The sequence below is a fragment of the Bombus pyrosoma genome, linkage group LG6, assembly GCF_014825855.1.
Source record: "Bombus pyrosoma isolate SC7728 linkage group LG6, ASM1482585v1, whole genome shotgun sequence".
In the NCBI taxonomy this organism is placed as follows: domain Eukaryota; kingdom Metazoa; phylum Arthropoda; class Insecta; order Hymenoptera; family Apidae; genus Bombus; species Bombus pyrosoma.
Window position 1 is genome coordinate 6,791,391 of NC_057775.1, and position 18,156 is coordinate 6,809,546.

The 18,156-nt window shown below is 30.1% G+C and overlaps 3 protein-coding genes across 7 annotated transcripts; 1 reads left to right on the top strand and 2 right to left on the bottom strand.

Moving 5' to 3' along the window:
* Window positions 1–3,593: 3,593 nt before the first annotated feature.
* On the bottom strand, window positions 3,594–7,654 carry LOC122568097 (zinc transporter ZIP3-like). Its single transcript, XM_043727458.1, has 4 exons — window positions 6,805–7,654; window positions 4,721–5,054; window positions 4,430–4,597; window positions 3,594–4,112 (listed from the first exon to the last, which is right to left on the bottom strand). The coding sequence occupies exons 1-4, from the start codon at window positions 7,161–7,163 to the stop codon at window positions 3,903–3,905; spliced, it is 1,071 nt and encodes a 356-aa protein (XP_043583393.1). The 5' UTR covers window positions 7,164–7,654; the 3' UTR covers window positions 3,594–3,902.
* A 443-nt stretch (window positions 7,655–8,097) lies between these two features.
* On the top strand, window positions 8,098–13,361 carry LOC122568095 (probable ATP-dependent RNA helicase DHX34). 2 transcript variants are annotated; one of them, XM_043727451.1, is made up of 15 exons: window positions 8,102–9,415; window positions 9,520–9,686; window positions 9,783–9,989; window positions 10,065–10,197; window positions 10,269–10,417; window positions 10,499–10,731; window positions 10,828–11,014; window positions 11,098–11,292; window positions 11,360–11,569; window positions 11,639–12,007; window positions 12,077–12,252; window positions 12,324–12,434; window positions 12,508–12,629; window positions 12,741–12,999; window positions 13,072–13,361. In XM_043727451.1, exons 1-15 carry the CDS (start codon window positions 8,728–8,730, stop codon window positions 13,343–13,345), a joined length of 3,480 nt encoding a protein of 1,159 aa, XP_043583386.1. In that variant the 5' UTR covers window positions 8,102–8,727; the 3' UTR covers window positions 13,346–13,361. The 2 variants fall into 2 exon arrangements, with proteins under 2 accessions (XP_043583388.1, XP_043583386.1); XM_043727453.1 differs by lacking the exon at window positions 13,072–13,361 and having other exon boundaries at window positions 8,098–9,415; window positions 12,508–12,645; window positions 12,741–12,879.
* On the bottom strand, window positions 13,358–18,082 carry LOC122568096 (pyruvate dehydrogenase E1 component subunit beta, mitochondrial-like). Of its 4 annotated transcripts, none has more exons than XM_043727454.1 (3): window positions 17,930–18,082; window positions 15,427–15,540; window positions 13,358–15,198 (listed from the first exon to the last, which is right to left on the bottom strand). In XM_043727454.1, the coding sequence occupies exon 3, from the start codon at window positions 14,997–14,999 to the stop codon at window positions 13,509–13,511; it is 1,491 nt and encodes a 496-aa protein (XP_043583389.1). In that variant the 5' UTR covers window positions 15,000–15,198; window positions 15,427–15,540; window positions 17,930–18,082; the 3' UTR covers window positions 13,358–13,508. The 4 variants fall into 4 exon arrangements, with proteins under 4 accessions (XP_043583389.1, XP_043583391.1, XP_043583392.1 ...); XM_043727456.1 differs by having other exon boundaries at window positions 14,850–15,198; window positions 15,427–17,813; XM_043727457.1 differs by having other exon boundaries at window positions 14,850–15,198; window positions 16,026–18,082.
* Window positions 18,083–18,156: the final 74 nt, after the last annotated feature.

Below are 18,156 nucleotides of genomic sequence, written 5' to 3' on the forward strand. Positions count from 1 at the left end.
TACGTCGGAGAATTTAATCCATTAGCGAGTTACTTGAATCCAGCACTTTCTTGGAATACATTCGTGCCCTAAGTGGTTCGTTTTATCTTCCCTCTCGTAATCGCGTTCGTTACTTCCGCCCGGGGAAGGGATTTATCTTGTTCCAGTTAAAAGCGACCGGCTAATTTTAAATCGCACCGATCGTTCTGCCTTGGTGGAATGAAGTTTTCTATTAGTTGGTTTATTACCGGAAGAAGTCTGTGGAATTCTTTTACGCGTTCGGTGGCCAAGAAATTGCCTCGATCGGCGAAGAAAAAAGGAAGGAAGGAAAGAAAAGTGGAAAGAGAGTAGAACGAGAGTACTACGTTTTCTATTTGTCGTAAAATATGTTCTCGATCGAGGAGCTAATAACAGGAACGAATTTCCTTCAACGAAGCGAACGAATACACTTTCTACCATCTCCAATTTTTGTCCGCTGCAGTTCGATTTTTTTTATTCAAAATATTCGCTATTTCAATTTGAATTAACCACTCTTTAATAATCTCTACTCTTTGATAAACGTATTTACGGAATGTGTTTTTAACGTGTATGGGTATTTATTAATGATTCGTTGAAAATTATACGTCGCAGTTGAAACTGGGTAAACCGATTTAGAATTTGCACATTGGACGGTGTATTTCATGCTGGTCAATATTTACCAGGGTACACATTAATCTCATCCATATTAGCATCGATAAATATCTGCTTTTTTTTGCGATGTACACGAACTGATGAAAGGAATGTTGGTAAATGTTTATTAAAAATGTATCTCATAATCAAAGCCTCTGATAAATAAATCGAAAATATCACGAACTTTTTCCTGCCATTCCTGCAATTCCTTTTATATTTCCTGTTGCGAATGTCTAGCTTTAATGCCGACGACGTGGCCTAGAATAATTAATTATCCGAAAAACCAGATATTATTCCGTTTAATGTCTCAGATCATGTACAAAAATTATTCAAATTGATAAAGTAAATAATACGCAACCGTATTGTACTGTACTGTACGGAATAGAATTAACATTGGTCGACATTACACTACTTTCTCCTAGCAAATTTCAAAGATACGTAGGAATAAAAAAGTAAAGAAAAGAAGAAACAGATAACGATGATCAACGAGTAAGAGCGTAATTTTGTAATGCCTATTTTCTTCAATGAAACGATGCAATTTCACAAAAGCGTTTTTATATTAAAAGAAGTTCGATCTTCTATCACACCATCTCATTGCAAAATTCATGAACGCTGAACTCGAAGGGAATAAACAGCGAACCGTAATGCGTTCAAGACGAATCGAACGAGGATCGGTGAAAGCTTCGAAACGACCACTTCAAACTCCAAACTAAATCCCAGCAAAACCAACGACGATAACATCGAAATTTCATTTCCATGTAATTGCTGGTCCTTCGATGTTTTTGTAGTCGGCCGATCGCAAATATATTCAATGCACGAGCTCCGTTTATTTCTTCGCCGACAAAATGCATTGATTTCTCTCACGGGCAGAAGCAGAAAGTTGGGACACTATAGCGAAAGATAAGCACGGTTTCTTGATACTCGATGATATCAGATCGGATCAAGTTCACTGTCATCGTCTTGCTTACCACGCTATCGCCAGAACTCGCGTTTCGATCCTTTATTAGGGAATTTAAAGTCGATAGAACGTTCGTGCTCCCTCCGCGTGAGCCGCATAAAAGATTTCGAGAAGTTTCAAGAAAATTCCTCCAACAGTTTTACTCTCCTGCGGATTATACTTTCGATAAGGGGAATTTTGGATAAACTTTCGTTTGTTCAGAGAAGTTGTTATCGAAGATATCGAACGGTTTACTTGCGACGATTCGTGGGAAATATTCGAACATTTATAAACGCGTTTTACGAATATATCACGTTTTAAAATTTCATTGGCACCATAATGATTATTAATGATTATATTGGTAAAGTTTGAAACCAATCTGGAAATGTATATACATACGTATAAGCTGCAAGCAGCGTGTTTTATGCACTTATTCGCAGAGATCATAGAAATAGTTAAACGGTCGATTATCCGTTATATTACAATTGAAAGACAATTTTTAAAGCAGATTAATGTTTTCGAAAATTTATAAAACCAACTTGTAACTTCGATGATACTTATGATACAGCTGCAAGTAATTGATCAAAACGAACAAGCGTAAAAGAGAAAGGTATTAAAAAAGCAACCTGCATGTTTCAAAATAAAATCAATTATATAAAAACGAATATAATACGATATTTTCACGCCACTTTTCAAACAAGCGTAAAAGAATAAATAAAAAAAGATACGAAATGGGACAGATCAAGTGGATAAAGGAAAAGATGAAAACGAACGATTAGTCAAATTCTGTCAATGGGGTAGCTTCTGACGAAAGGGGAAATGACAACGATGCTAATAAAGATACGTCACTTTCCCAATCTCTGTGGTGACAGACCGAATAATTCACAATTCGCGTTCAATGCGTCGCGTCGTTGCGTTTGATGATGACAGAGATACGTCTTTCGATTCGTTCAAAGCTTCGTTGGATGTACAGAGCTCTCGTTGTCACGTTTGTTATCGCGTAAAATCTTGTACGTTGTTCGTCGTGTCGTAGACACGTTAATCGAATCGATTGTGCTAATCTTGCCAAGGAATCAGCAACAACTTGATGCTAATGAACGCGATGGTAAATGCTTACTGTAACGTAGATTAGGGTGCGCGTTACATAGTTAGAGGAGGATAGCCGAGTTGATCGGTGGCGTAACTTGCGGTAAGTTAATTCCTACGCCACTCGGCTAAATATTGAATTACGTGAGATTCCGTTGATATGCAAACGAAGATTAATAATTTGTAAATTCAGCGCAAAATCATAGTTTTGTGAATATGATTAAAAAATATTGGCAATTCGTAGCCTAGATTTTTACATAAGCTATCTCTAAATAAATATCTCTTTTTATGTTTATCTTAGTTTCTGTAAGTGTCCTGATATTTATAAACGGTAGTGTACATGTAATTATGGGCTGAAGCTGCAGATCTCATGACATAGATTTTATTACTTTTCCCCTCGATCCTCCGCTTACTCAAACATTCTCGCTATATAAAGCGGAAGTATACGTATAAAAATAAAAGTAATGGTAGATTTTATTCACGCTATAATAACGATTGTAATCGTTAACATTAACGAATTGCTAGGTGATTATTGACGAGCGAATATGCTAATAATCTATTTCACTAATTGTATTCATTACCTGTTTACACGATGTAATTAGTAATTCGTATTATTCTTATTGTTGTTGATTTCGATGATTCATTTTTATGAAAATTAATGAAAAAACGCGATACAAAAATAATTGTATTTTGTATGGTAACTTGACGAATGAACTTCAATTTCGCGCCTATAATATTTGGTAAACACCAACTTGATAAAACTACACGTAATTTTACTTTATAAAAAATAAAAATTCTGTCCTATATAATTCTGGAAATCCTTTCATAAACTCATCGCAAACATCCAAGCTGCAGGTACTGTAACTTGTATCCTATACTCTTTAAACAACAAACTGTGAACGTGTAAAAAAATAGAACAAACGAGAATTAAAACATTTTATCGATTTCGTTGCAACATTCTATTTTTATACAATATTTTAAAGGGCGTTATCTTTCCTCTTTTGTCTCTCCTCATTCAATTGCTCCAGCTCTCTGTATCTCTTTCTCGTCACGATATTCCGTGTACGTGAAACTTGTATTTAAACCTGAATAAAGATAGCTTCTCGGGTAAATTTATTTCAGAGAAGCTCGCGTAATATTTTTCTTCCCTTGTAGTTCTTAATACGCTACTGTTGAATTTCGTTTGTTAAACAATTTATTCTATCAAATAGCTAAAAGTAGAATTGTAAATTCACGTTGCCACGTAGTTATTCAAAAGGTAAATAACGACGAAGCCAAGAATCACGGACAAGAGCTGCAAAACGCCGGCGGATCGTCGCAGATTTCTGTGCCATCTCGCCCTCTCTCTTGGCAAGATTTCGCTAACCGTTACGTACAATAACGTTCCACCTGCTAAACCTTGAAGAATCGGTACAGCTACGTCTGTCCACTTATTCTGCATCTACACAAATCATTACGCAAATTACTGTTTTCTATTCCTACGATTTAACCCTCTTGCATTCATTTTTCAATCAACTAAATCAGTTTAATTAGAATTAATCTTTTTCAGAAATTAGAACGATTAAACTTAAATTATTAATATTATTCCAAAATTAAAATTGATCAAACTCTTAGCTCTCAAATCATTTTTTCGATTTTTATTAAATATTTAGATATACGACAAATATAATTTGTATGAAATTGGATTAAGCATAGGTCGAAGAACCATATTGATTTTATATTAGAACCAAGTTAAATAGACGTAAATCTCTTACTCACTTTGAATGTTAACATTCCGATGCCTATACCAACTGCAGATCCAGCGGAGAATACAAAGATTGCTAGTACGAGCCTAAAAAGAGTATTATTAGCTCCGGCTAATTCTAATCCTAAACAGAATCCAACGACGAACTTATGGGAAGCTACTGCTCCAACTAACAAAAATACCTGTAATCAAAGATTATGCAAAAATTATATTCCCCATAAATGCACAGATATCCAGATATATTGAGTTTATCGCCATATCGTATCGTCCATATCACGTTTACGCTATTTGGAAGCATTACACACTTCGGACGTAGCCTTTTGCAGGCCAACCGCCAGTCCTTCGAGGACAGCATGGACCGTGAGCGCCAATAAAAGTCCCATGATGTTGGTATTGGAATCTGAACACGGCTCTGAATGATTGCCATGGCATAAAAACGTCTCTTCGTTGTTATAATGACATGGCGCGGTCGGTGTAAATTGCACCGCTCCGTAACCTTCGCGTTCCCAGTTGCTGATCATTCCGTTTCCATCTAGACTCGTCTGATAAGACGTATTAAAGTCGGCATTGGGGACGCCTCTGACAGTCCGCGTGCCCGTGGTATAGCTCACTTGATGCGAGTGACTCCGGCATCGCTCCCTGTAAATCCACAAATCCATTTTCACAATTGACTTTCACTTTACGTACGAATGGCCGGTTCATCAGTCGACTTTGATGCAACTAGCACAAATGAAATTTCAATTGATCCCAGCTGGTAATTCAATCTATCATCGCTAGAAAAGATGTAACAGCTCGAGACGTTTTATACGCTGTGCGAATTTCGTTTTATACCAGCAGACTATGGCCACGGTATTATTCTGAACCACGTTTATTATATTCATTTTACCGTAATTATATCTTGTAACATCATGGACATTCTTTAATTAAATTCGTAGTTGAGTAATATTTGGAACATTAATATCTCCCACGATGAATTCTAAAGTGCCAGCCAATCTGTCGACGTAAATCAGTTTAGTCTTCGCGCGAACGGTTCTTATATCAAGCTTGGAAAAAAACAGACGGTATCAGTAATGAAAGATAATCTCGTGTTAATATCTTTTAATTGTATTGCATTTGATTAGTATCATATCGAAGTAATTCAATTGATCTCATCAAATACAAAAAGAAAGTATACATACGCATTTTGATAGAAAATTCCTATTTATTTTATTGTAATTCATTTAATTATGAAAAAAGGCAAAATTGCTGTTTATGATATATATATTATAAAAATGTAAAAAAAATGATCCATACCAATTTTAAACCCATTTCGATTTATCCACATATATATACCCAACCTATCGCAATGATAATCAAATGATAAATCAATCTTTCTGATTTAGTGTTCAATCTTCGTATTAACGTTCGATTTTCCGCATACAAAGATTATGCCGATTTTTCACACCAAAGCGACCAATAATATTAAAATAACAAAAGAATTACACAGTTATCAGAAGACAAGCGCAAGAACGTATCGTTTCTACTTCTCACCACGTTCCTGCTCCTCTTCCATTATCAGTTATTTACAAAGACACGGAGTGTATTATTAGACGATCTAGGATTAAACATAGGATTACTTACTATCGGCTGATTCATTCAAGCTGCAGACGAAATAATCAACTAGTTAAGTACAAGAGTTAAATGTAAGTTGCCATTTTAGAAATAGAAATCTTATAAACCGGTTAAAATAAACTGCTATTATTCTGCAACAGATAAAATTGCTCAAATATTAAACGTCACTGTTGACAAGTATATTGAAACCTTCATTTTTGGAAAAGAATCAAAGTTAAGTAGATGAGACAGAAGATAGTTTGTAAGGTAGCAGATAACAAATTTTATCTATTTAATTGATAAACTTTCGTAAACTTGATCAAGAAACTCTTCACATTATTTAACGTAGAATTATATACGATGTTATATATGTACTAATATATTAATATTTATCAATATATAATTAAATATATACATACTATATCAATATACTGCTATAGGTATATGTATATGTAATCTAGAAAAGTAAAATCAAAATTAATTTTCTGAATAACAAGAAACAGACATATAAAAAGAAATGACATGTAAAATCTTCAATTTGTGATCTATTACTCTGTGTATCGGTCTATTGTCCATTAATTTTTACATTCTAGATGACATGTCAGCAACTTGAAATAGTGCTTGTAAACATAATTCGTCGTTGCAACACTACAACTAAATATAAAAAATTCCATTCCGATATCAAAGTGCCATTAATCATCGTATCGCTATAGAATACTCCATAATCCTTTTCTTAAACAAGTAATCTTTGATTATCACGATATATTAAACAGAATCGTGCATGTACTTATATACGTACGGCTGGTTTCCATTATTCCAGTTCGAGTTTTCGTAACGATGTTCCTGCGGAACATGCTGGTCTTCACTGCCCCAAAAATAATGGACACATTCGTCTATAAGATACAAGAGAAGAAATCCGCATGAAAAAAGTAGTTCTGCGTGTTGAGACATAGATTCCCGTGTTTCCGGTAACATATGCAGAATAGAAGTTGCGAACAGAACGCCACCACCAAAACAAAGTGTGCAAGAGAGAAGGAGCTTCTGTTGAAGATATCTCACGCGTGAAACAAAACACACCGGTGCAACACCAACGACAAAGCTGCCAACGCCGATGATGATCATCGACGCGAGCTTCGCCTGGACCACGGTGACCATCATTTTCTACACGATGCACGGAATATGTTCACTGCTGACTGACACTGGCAGCAACACTCATCAAAACGATTGACGCTAATCTGGCAAGCGTGATAAGGTCAACCGACTCGAGAGATACGAACGCGATCACGAGTTCCTCTCACTCGAAAATTGATTATCGGGAAAATTCGATGGTTCTCGCGTCTGAAAATGGGCATCGTATCGAGACCCGTGACTTCGTTATTATCTGTCACTAACTACCGTGGTATACCGTGGTATCGAGATTCAGCAACGGCCGTCAATGATAAATGACACAGCATAGAGAACGCGTAAAGTAGCATTGGCCGGAAGCGATCCATAGGTGGAGACGGCAGCGATCGCAGTTTTATTTGATATTGATAACCTTCTGCGATATATTCTTACATTCTTTATTTAACTACTCAGAATAGTTTCTTTAAATAGCGAAAGTATAAAAATACGCTCTTCAATAAGTATATAATTATGTTATTTTAGCACAAATGTATATTTATAAAATGACAAGTATTTTTAAACGTTATTTTGTAAACTTGTAAACGTACGACATAAATACTATTTCTATATAAGATTATGATATAACTACCTTGTATAATGTATATATATATACTTATATTTATATTTTTTTAATACTAAATTAAGACTAATTAAGATAAATACTTTCGATTTTTATACTATTACATTACATATTTTTCTGTATCCTTATAATACTAAATATATTTGCAAAGATATTTTCCTTTACACGTTAATATTTTAAAATAAGTACAATTTATTATTTAATCAATTTTCGACGACCCGTTAGAAAGGATTATGAACATTTATTTGATTATATAAATATTAAAAACGTGATTGATAGTATTACATAACAATCACATTTGCAATCAGAATTATGGTATTTTAGATACCATAATTATATAGATAGAATCATAGGTATTTTAGAAATTGAAACAGAAAAAGTTTAATTTTTCAAAAGTTTTTAATACAAGAGAGGTACTGAAAATACTATTTAAATTATACGTATTTATGTATATGCTTTTGATTTCTTATATTTATATAACTTAATTTTAAGGAAAAAAATTAAGATAATTAAAGAATTAAATTTATTAGTATTGATTTCGTATTATTACCGACAAGTGTTAAATATCAATATAATGAATGCAATGAACCAGTGGCTTTCTCTGAGACAAGTAGATAAAAAATTGCTAAATCATAAAAGATGTAAATATATTAATTTAAACAAACTTCGCTCATATAATAAAACAAAAAATATAAGCTGTAAAGAGGAAGTGTTTCATAGAAAAATGTAGATTGTGTTTTAAAACCTAAGTTCTATGTTCTAAGAGAGTCGACTATGTAAATATCTTGTAGTATAAAAAATCAAATAAAAATCGATATAACCTACATTTGTATAAAAAGTTTCCACTAGTAAAGCTGTAATAAATAATAAGTAGAATTAATATTAACTGGTATCACAAATATAATGAAATATTATAAACGTACTGCTAAGGTTATGTTACACGAGACAATTTAAAACGCTGCTTTTCTTAATTAAAATATGAGTTCACGATACAAATCTAATAATAAATTTAGGCGTAAATATCAATATGATGATGAACAAAAGAAAAGTAAATACGATTCAAAATTACCATACAGTACAGATTATGACAAAAAAGGGATTTTAGACCAAAAAAGTGATTTTTCTCAAGAAATCACTAATAAGAATACCGAAGACTTTTATTTTAGTAAATATAAGCATGAATTGAATAAAATATTCTCAGGAAATTTAAATGTAATCCAGGATACTGATGATTTTTGGAAATTTGTTAATAAATATGAAACTGTACAGAAAAAACTAAGAACTCCAGATATTTTACCTAATTTTTCACTAAATACTATCGGTGTGCCAGAAACATACCACAAATTACATTGCATAAATTTCAAATTAAGTTATAATTTTAATGAATTATTTGCACGTGTAGTGCCAGTTAAAGCATTAACAAAAGAACGCTTATTGAAGTTTCAGAACATAATTATTTTATATTTAGACTTTAAGCAAAAAGAAAAATTTGCCAAGCTAAAAAAGCTCAGGAAATCACAAGTAAATCTACCAGTTTATCAATATAAACATGAAATTATTGAAACAATAAAACAGGAACAGGTAGTTATAATAGCTGGTGATACTGGTTGTGGAAAATCCACTCAAGTGCCTCAATACTTATATGCAGCAGGTTTTCAAAAAATTGGTACGTACAATATAAGTCTTATATTTAAGATTACAAATATTATATTGAACAAACTATAACTTTTCAAGAAATATTATGTTATACTAAAAAAATACTTTTTATAGCTTGTACACAACCAAGAAGAATAGCTTGTATATCTTTAGCAAAACGTGTTGCTTTTGAAACATTAACAGAAAACTGCAATGATGTTGGTTACCAAATTCGTTTTGAAAAGCAAAGAAATCAAAATACCAAAATTACATTTATAACAGAAGGTCTTTTGTTAAGACAGGTAACAATAAGACTATAATAAATGTCTAGTAATATAGTTTACATGTTAAATGTTATAATTGTAATATATATCTGATATATTGTATGTTTTCCATAGTTATCTGGAGAATTTGAATTATTACCTTATGATGTAATTGTTTTGGATGAGGTGCATGAACGTCACCTACATGGAGATTTTCTTCTTGGTATTATGAAATGTATTATTAATCAAAGGCAAGATCTAAAATTAGTACTCATGTCTGCTACAATTAATATTGAACTTTTTAATAATTATTTTTCAAAAGAAAATGTTAAAGTAATACAGGTATATTTATAATCATTTAACTGACAAACCCATTAAGAATGATATTATGATAGTATGTAATTAACTAATTTATAGGTTCCTGGAAGGTTGTATCCTATTCAGTTACTGTACAGGCCTGTTACTATAGAAGATATTCGATATAAAAATGATAGATTCAATCCAAGTCCTTATATACAAATAATGCAAATGATTGATCAAAAATATCCAGGTAGAAGATTTTACTTTCTTATAAAAAAAAAGAATAGTCATTTGTATCATAGTAATAATTGATATTTTCAGCTGAAGAAAAAGGCGATTTATTAATATTTTTAAGTGGAATGAGTGAAATTACTGCAGTTGTAGATGCAGCAAAAGAATATAGTCAAAAAAAAAATAATTGGATTATCTTAGCACTTCACAGCACTCTAGCTATTAGTGAGCAAGATAAAGTAAAATTTTTTACATGTTTGCTTTAAAAAATTCATGTTTATAATCCTGATATAACTGATGTCATATTTTCTTTTTTAAAGGTATTTGATTTTGCTCCTGAAGGAGTGAGAAAGTGTATTGTATCTACTAACATTGCTGAAACTTCTATTACTATAGATGGAATAAGATTTGTTGCTGACAGTGGAAAAGTAAAAGAAATGAGTTATGACCCATCATGCAAAATGCAACGACTCAAAGAATTTTGGATTAGTAAAGCTAGCGCAGAACAACGGAAAGGAAGAGCTGGTAGAACTGGACCTGGAGTATGTTATAGGTATCACAATCAATTATTAAACTAGAATATATATTTCGTAATATTCTCATGATTTAATGTACTAGGATCTTAAATTATAAACAATTTTTTTTATAGATTATACTCTGAAGAAGAATATATGTCTTTGGAAAAATACTCAACTCCTGAATTACAACGTGTACCTTTAGATTCCTTACTTCTACAAATGATTGCAATGGGACTTCCAGATGCGCGAAAATTCCCATTCATAGAACCACCTTCACCAGAAAACATTGAAAATTCTATATTATCTTTGAAAGAACATGTTAATATACTTATATAAGTCACATAATAATCTATACATGCGAGTATGATTAATATAAATAAAATAATATTTCCAATCTACAGGGTGCGCTAACGGATAATGAAAAAATAACATGTATTGGAAAAACACTTGCACGCTTACCTGTTGATATAACAATAGGGAAAATGTTAATAATGGGTTCTATTTTTCACCAAGTAGAACCGGTCTTGTCATTAGCTGCTGCCTTAAGCATACAAACACCATTTACAAATAGAGCATATAGGGATTCAGAATGCGAGGTAATAAAATGTAATTTATACATTTTTTATATGTAAAAAACAATAATCTTGAAAAATAATTCTGAAGACATCTAGGAAAAAATTGGAATCTGATCATGGCGATCCAATAACATTACTAAATGCATTTAGAGAATGGTTAGAAGTAAAACAACAAAGTTCTCAAGAATCCAGAGGTAGTGGTAACAGTAGTAGAAAATGGTGCAAAAGAAGAGGTTTAGAGGAACAGAGATTTTATGAAATGACAAAATTGAGAGCGCAGTTTAAGGAATTACTTCAGGTAAATTATTAATTTTCTAATATTAGCTTATCAAACTTTATTTAAAAATTAATTGCTTCTAACTAACAGGATTGCAAATTACTGAGAAGTCTCCCAGAACCAAATTCTTCTATGTCCAGTGCAGAACGCGCTATAAGACATGGAGAGCTTAAACTTTTAAAATCATTAAAAAGAACCTACAAACAAAGTGAACCTAGAAAGCGAAAACAATTAAAACTAGAATCATTTGATATTCAATTAGAAGATAATGATCATGATGATGGTGAAATTGACATAAAAGATATCGAATTTCGAATGAAAAATGATCCAAATCAAGTTCAAAATCTATTAACAGCAGCCACTGCATGTAGCTATAAAGATTTAACAATGTTAAAATTAATACTCTGCAGTGGTTTATATCCACAATTTGCATGTGCTGATGAATTTAATTATTGTAAGGTAATAATATTATCGTATATATTTAAAATAAATTAATTATTCGTCGTTACATAATATGAACTTTTGCAGACAACAAACGAGCAACTGTTTCATACAAAAGCAAAACCATATATTGCTTTACACCCAATGAGTTTCTTTGGAAATCATCCTCAAGTATTGCAATTGGAGGAAGCTGATATTGTATCAATACCAGGTTTTAAAAGTAAAACTGCCGTTAGTCCAAAACATACAATATTAACATATTTGTAAGTTCTTTTAATAATATTTTAAGATAGCATAAGAAAACTTATACTTTGATCATATATTAATTTAACAGATCTCTTTTGGAGACAACAAAGCCTTATCTAGTAAATACACTTAGAATGCCTGCTGCACAAACATTACTTTTATTTACACGTGAAATCGACACAAATAGTACATTTTCAATGTATGTACATATTATATATAATGAAATTGAAAAAAAAATCTTTATTGAATCAATATCTGTTTATTTTTTATAGAATAATATGTGATTCCTGGTTAGAATTAAAATTTCCTATACCTGATAGTGGTCAGATTTTATTGATGAAAGCTACCAAATTACGACATAAATGGGATTTCTTATTAAATCAACAATTACAAGGTATTAAATGAAACATGTAAGAAATATTAAGTTAATATGTAATATTATAAATGTATTTATGTTGTAATTTCCATATTATATTCTAAAAAGTAATACATTAATATTTTACAGATTCAAGTACCAGCAATGATGAAAATCAGGATTTCAGTGAATTTGAGTACACACTTACTCAGGATTTAATTGAATATATGCATACTACTGTTCCATATACACTAAAACGGCTTTTACCGGCTGATCTTAAAACAATATATGTGGGATGTGGTGAAAACAGTACATTGATAGATCCAAACCCTTTTCAATCAGATTTTGTAGTAATACCCAACTCAATTAAAGGAGGAGTTCGCGTAACAAACACTATTACATATAATTGGTAAATTAATAATATATTTTTATAACAAAACAGAATAATATAAAGTAACCAAAAAGTATAATTTCTTTTTAGTGTGAAAGAAACAGAATGGAGTGATCAACTTTCTACAGAAATTTTAGTAACACAATGGCATTGTTCAAATTGTGACATGCAAGGAATTCTAACAAGCATAGAAAAATTACAACACCAACAATCCTGTGTTAAAGAAGATATAAAAGATGTTGAAAAACATGACAATATTAAACGTAAACCTAATGCACAAGCATATGAATGTCCTGATTGTGCACAAATATTATACTTGACACCAATTGAAATTCTTAAACATAAAAAATCTCATGTTAAATAAAGTATGTATTTGATAATATAATAATGTACATTAAATCTTATATTTCATTATAGAATGAAGCAACATCTTTCATATAGTGACATTTTACATTTTTTGTATATACATTCATTGTAAATTTATAAATTAACTATATAATCTTCTTACAATATGTGCATATATAAAATTATGTCCATGGTAAAAAGTTTGAGAACATAAAACAACCTACAACTCCATATCCTAGAAAATAGGAAAATATAAGTTTATCCTTTAAAGTATATTTCTTCTTTGTTAAAAAAAATACTTTCCACTTAGAAAATACATTTTCCTTATCATCGTATAAATTATTATCATTATTAGGACATAAATAACACATTGACAAAGCACAATGCCAATATATCAATGGACTTGCTGAACTTATTAAACGGGTGCTTACTTGAATGTGTACAAATAGAATACAGAAGATAGTTAAAAATAAACCATGAATAACAAATACTAACATTTCAGTTGGATACTTTTTTCTTTCAGTTTCTACATTATTTCCAATAACTTTAATAAATCCCAATGTATAAAAATACTTCTTATGTTCAAAAAAATATTCCTTTATACATCTAATCATAATATACAATATTGGAAATGCTAAAATAAAGTTTGGTATTTGTTTTATTTCATAGTAATTCAGAAATCCTACATTCCAATATCTTTTTTGTATGTAAGAATATGCCATTGGAATTTTTGAATGGCACCATTCTACATTACTATTACCAGGCAGCACTAAATTGTTAACTATACTAAAATTAGTAATATGTTCAGGAATAAATGTTAGATTTAAATTAGGAGTACAAAACATAAGATAATTATATGTTTGTAACAAAATAAATGGAATTATTGATATAATTATTGTATTAAACATTAGACAAAATATTTTTAATGTACCTATTTTAGAAATAAATTGACAGAGTGTTCGTAATGAAAAGTTTACATTTTTTTCTGTATAAGTATGTAACAAATTTTGCAATTGATAATATATAGGGAAACCAATATTAACCATTCCATTAGATCTTGTAAGAATGGATAAACCTATTGGAAAAGATACATATGGATCTAATTTAATGGATCTTAACATACTGTAATATGATAAGTACGCAAATAAAGATTCTGAATAAACAGCTGAAAAGAATATGGTAGCTGGGTTTATGCAGTACAATATTGCTGCTTTATAAGCTACACTTGTTGATTTTAACACTGCCTTACTAAGATCATAAAATATAACAGCAGATTTTACAAAACATATAATATTAACTAACATAGCTGTAATAAGTATAGAACTATGAACATTTAATACAAAGAATATTTTTCTTATAGGAACAGAAATAATCCGAAGTAACATAGGATACAATGGATAGAAGGCCAATGTGTTCTCATATGTATAACCATATTTTGCAATATGCAAAAAGTATTCACCATCCCATCGTGCAAGACCACTAAATAGAAATGTTACTATACTGTCATATAATGAAATTTGTTCAGAATTATCAGTAGGAGCTTTAAATGCATCTGCATTGTGATCAGGGCATATAAAATTAAAAAAGAATTGTAAGATTAAAACTATTATCCTACTAATTATTGCAAACCAAAAAACTTTCCTTCGTGCTTCATACATTCTATTACAGCACATAGCAATATTTTGATTTAATATTGCATTAATTATACCTCTTCTATTAAAGTTCAATTTAAATCCTTTTCCAGTTGTCAATATAAATTAATTTCTCTGATAGGCATTCTCTCACTATATGTAGACAGAAAGATTTCAAACGTATTATGTAACGTATTCCTTTCTCTCAAACTCATAATTGTTATATTATAAGAGTGTGTGGCTAAAAACAAATATTTAAATTACATTATGTTAATGACCTTTTTCTAATTCTCATAATTTATTATATATTTTCTATTTATCAAATATTTTTCCTTATTTTCCTTTATTTTTATTACATTAGTTTTCAATATACTAATTTATAAACTACCAAATATAAAAATTACATTTTTAATTAAAATTATTTTCTGTTTAATTATAATATAGTAATATTGTTATAAATATGACCTACCTAAGAAGCCAAGTTATAAATGAACTTAATTTGTACAGCAATCAGTATGATCACCAACATATTTCAACATTCAATATCCTGAAGGTCATCAGTACAGCATCGAACTTAAATATTCTGAAATCAGCATTAGACACATACATATTGAAATTTTCAAATGAATTTTTTTTTTTAGTAAGCTACACGATGCAAGAATTTTTTAAAATTCAACTTAGTAATGCAATTATTCACTTGCTATCAGTACCCTAATAACTAAGAGTCATTAAATAAGAATATAATTTTTAAAGATATAATATACATGTGTCTATTTTAAAATCATTTTTCAGATTACAAAAGCGTGATTTTATTCTGCATATTCAATTCTATATAATTGCGATACTATTGCATTTATATATACTTTTTCAGCTTTGGCTTATCACTATAAATATATTTTATTGTACAAAAAAATTTTATCATATAAAAAATTATACAATTTTTCTCAGACATGTAACAAAGTTATATTTTTACACCACAAACTTTTTTAGCATAATCTACAATATGATGATCTTTTGGTGTACATTCATATTCAATATTTTCTGCATATGGCATAGGTACATCAATACCAGTGCAACGGACTGCTGGTGCATCAAGTTGGAAAAATATTGGGTTTTCCATTATTGTTGCTACAATCTCAGAGCCTACTCCACATATAGGCCAACCTAATTCAACACTCATAAGTCTGTGGGTTTTTGTAATAGATTTAAAAATTGTATCCCAATCTATTGGTCTAAGAGAACGTAAATTAATCACTTCTGCTTCTATTCCTTCTCCTGCCAGAATTTCTGCTGCTTGCATTGTATACAAGGTAGCTTGACCATGTGCAGTTAAAGTAATATCTTTACCAGGTTTTTCAATTTTAGCTTTACCAATGGGTATAACAAAATCTTTATCCATAGCTTCATCTGATACAGGAAATTGAACATTATATAAAACTTCACTTTCTAAAATTACAACAGGATCAGGATCTCGAACAGCAGCTTTTAAACTACCCCTATAATCTTCACAAGTTGTTGGTGACATAACTTTTAAACCAGGTATGCTCATGTACCATCCTCCAAAACACTGAGAATGTTGTGCTGCTAAACCTTTAGCATTACCATTTGGACCACGAAATACAATAGGTACAGGATACCTTCCTGCAGACATGTAAAGATTTTTAGCAGCAGCATTTACTATTCGATCAATAGCTTGCATTGAAAAATTAAATGTCATAAGTTCACATATTGGTCTTAGACCAGCAAGTGCTGCTCCGATGGCTAAACCACAAAATCCAGCTTCTGTTATAGGTGTATCAATTAATCTTTTGTCACCATATTTTTTCCAAAGACCTCTTGTTACTTTATAAGCACCATCATATTGTGCAACTTCTTCTCCCAAAATAAATACATTTTCGTCTCGTGCTAATTCTTCGTCAAGAGCTGCATTTAATGCATCTCTTACAGTCATTTGTGTAACATATTTATAGCTTTGTTTTTGTAGAATACGTATGTTTGACAACATAGTATTTCTTAAGAAGCATATGAAATGCATTTTACATCATAAAAATATAATTATAGTATATTATAAGTTGTGTATTTTAAAACTATAAAATTTAAGACAAAACAATAATACATCTATTTTCCTTCTTTATATATTTCAGGTTAGACGATGTATTTGTATAACAAATTACATACATTAGGCATTAATTTTTTTACTTTTGGCAGTATATAATAAAAGATGGGTAAATAGTGATACATCAGACTATACTATTAGTTATTAATAATTATTTTATTATTTAAAGACTTTTTTGTATGACAATCATATATAAAGATTATATAAGACTTAATAATTTCGATGTATTTTAAACTTCATATTGTAAAATCAAAACCACTTTTCCATGGCCTACTTAAAAGAATTAATGTTTTTTGCATATATGAGTATATATATTCTATATTCTATATCAACTTCTAATAAAAACAATCTTAATCTTAAAGACAAATATTAAAAGAATCGCAACAAAATTAATACATTTTGTGGCTGACATGATAAAAATAATGCAATTATGAAAAATAATGTAACATAAATCGACTTTTTAAGTGTAACAGTAACATACACAACAATTCGAAAATGGTTTTAAATACAATTTTAAATACAGCTAAAACTGTATGTTTGTATTCAACTTAACATCAAAATTGCATATTCTAATTTTTCTTTTTTTTTTCACTAATCTCCTTCATTAATCTTCTTCTGTTCTAATTTTTTTTAAAAGAGAATACCATATCATTTAAAATGTACGATGAGAAATACTGTTATAAATACATTTTATTAAATTATACAAAATTTGATAAATGAATTTGTAAACCTTTTCTAACCTATTCAGAAGAAAAAAAGGAATATTTAATTTATCTTAATTCTAATATACATATATTAAGTTTGAAATATTACGCGTTTTTATCAGTATTGTTATAATAGTAATTGATTAGATTACCTTTAGTATAAACATATACAACAACTAGACTTATTAAACTCTATTTTATTTTACATTAATAGCAAATGACGATATCACTATCCATTGACAACAAAAACACTACTTTAAGAAGTCAAATGAGGAAATAAATTTTTTTTTTTAAAGCATATAGTAAAGAAATGTAATATCTAATTTTTATTTTTATATTTATTAATACATTATTTAATAGATTTAATTGTTACAATAAA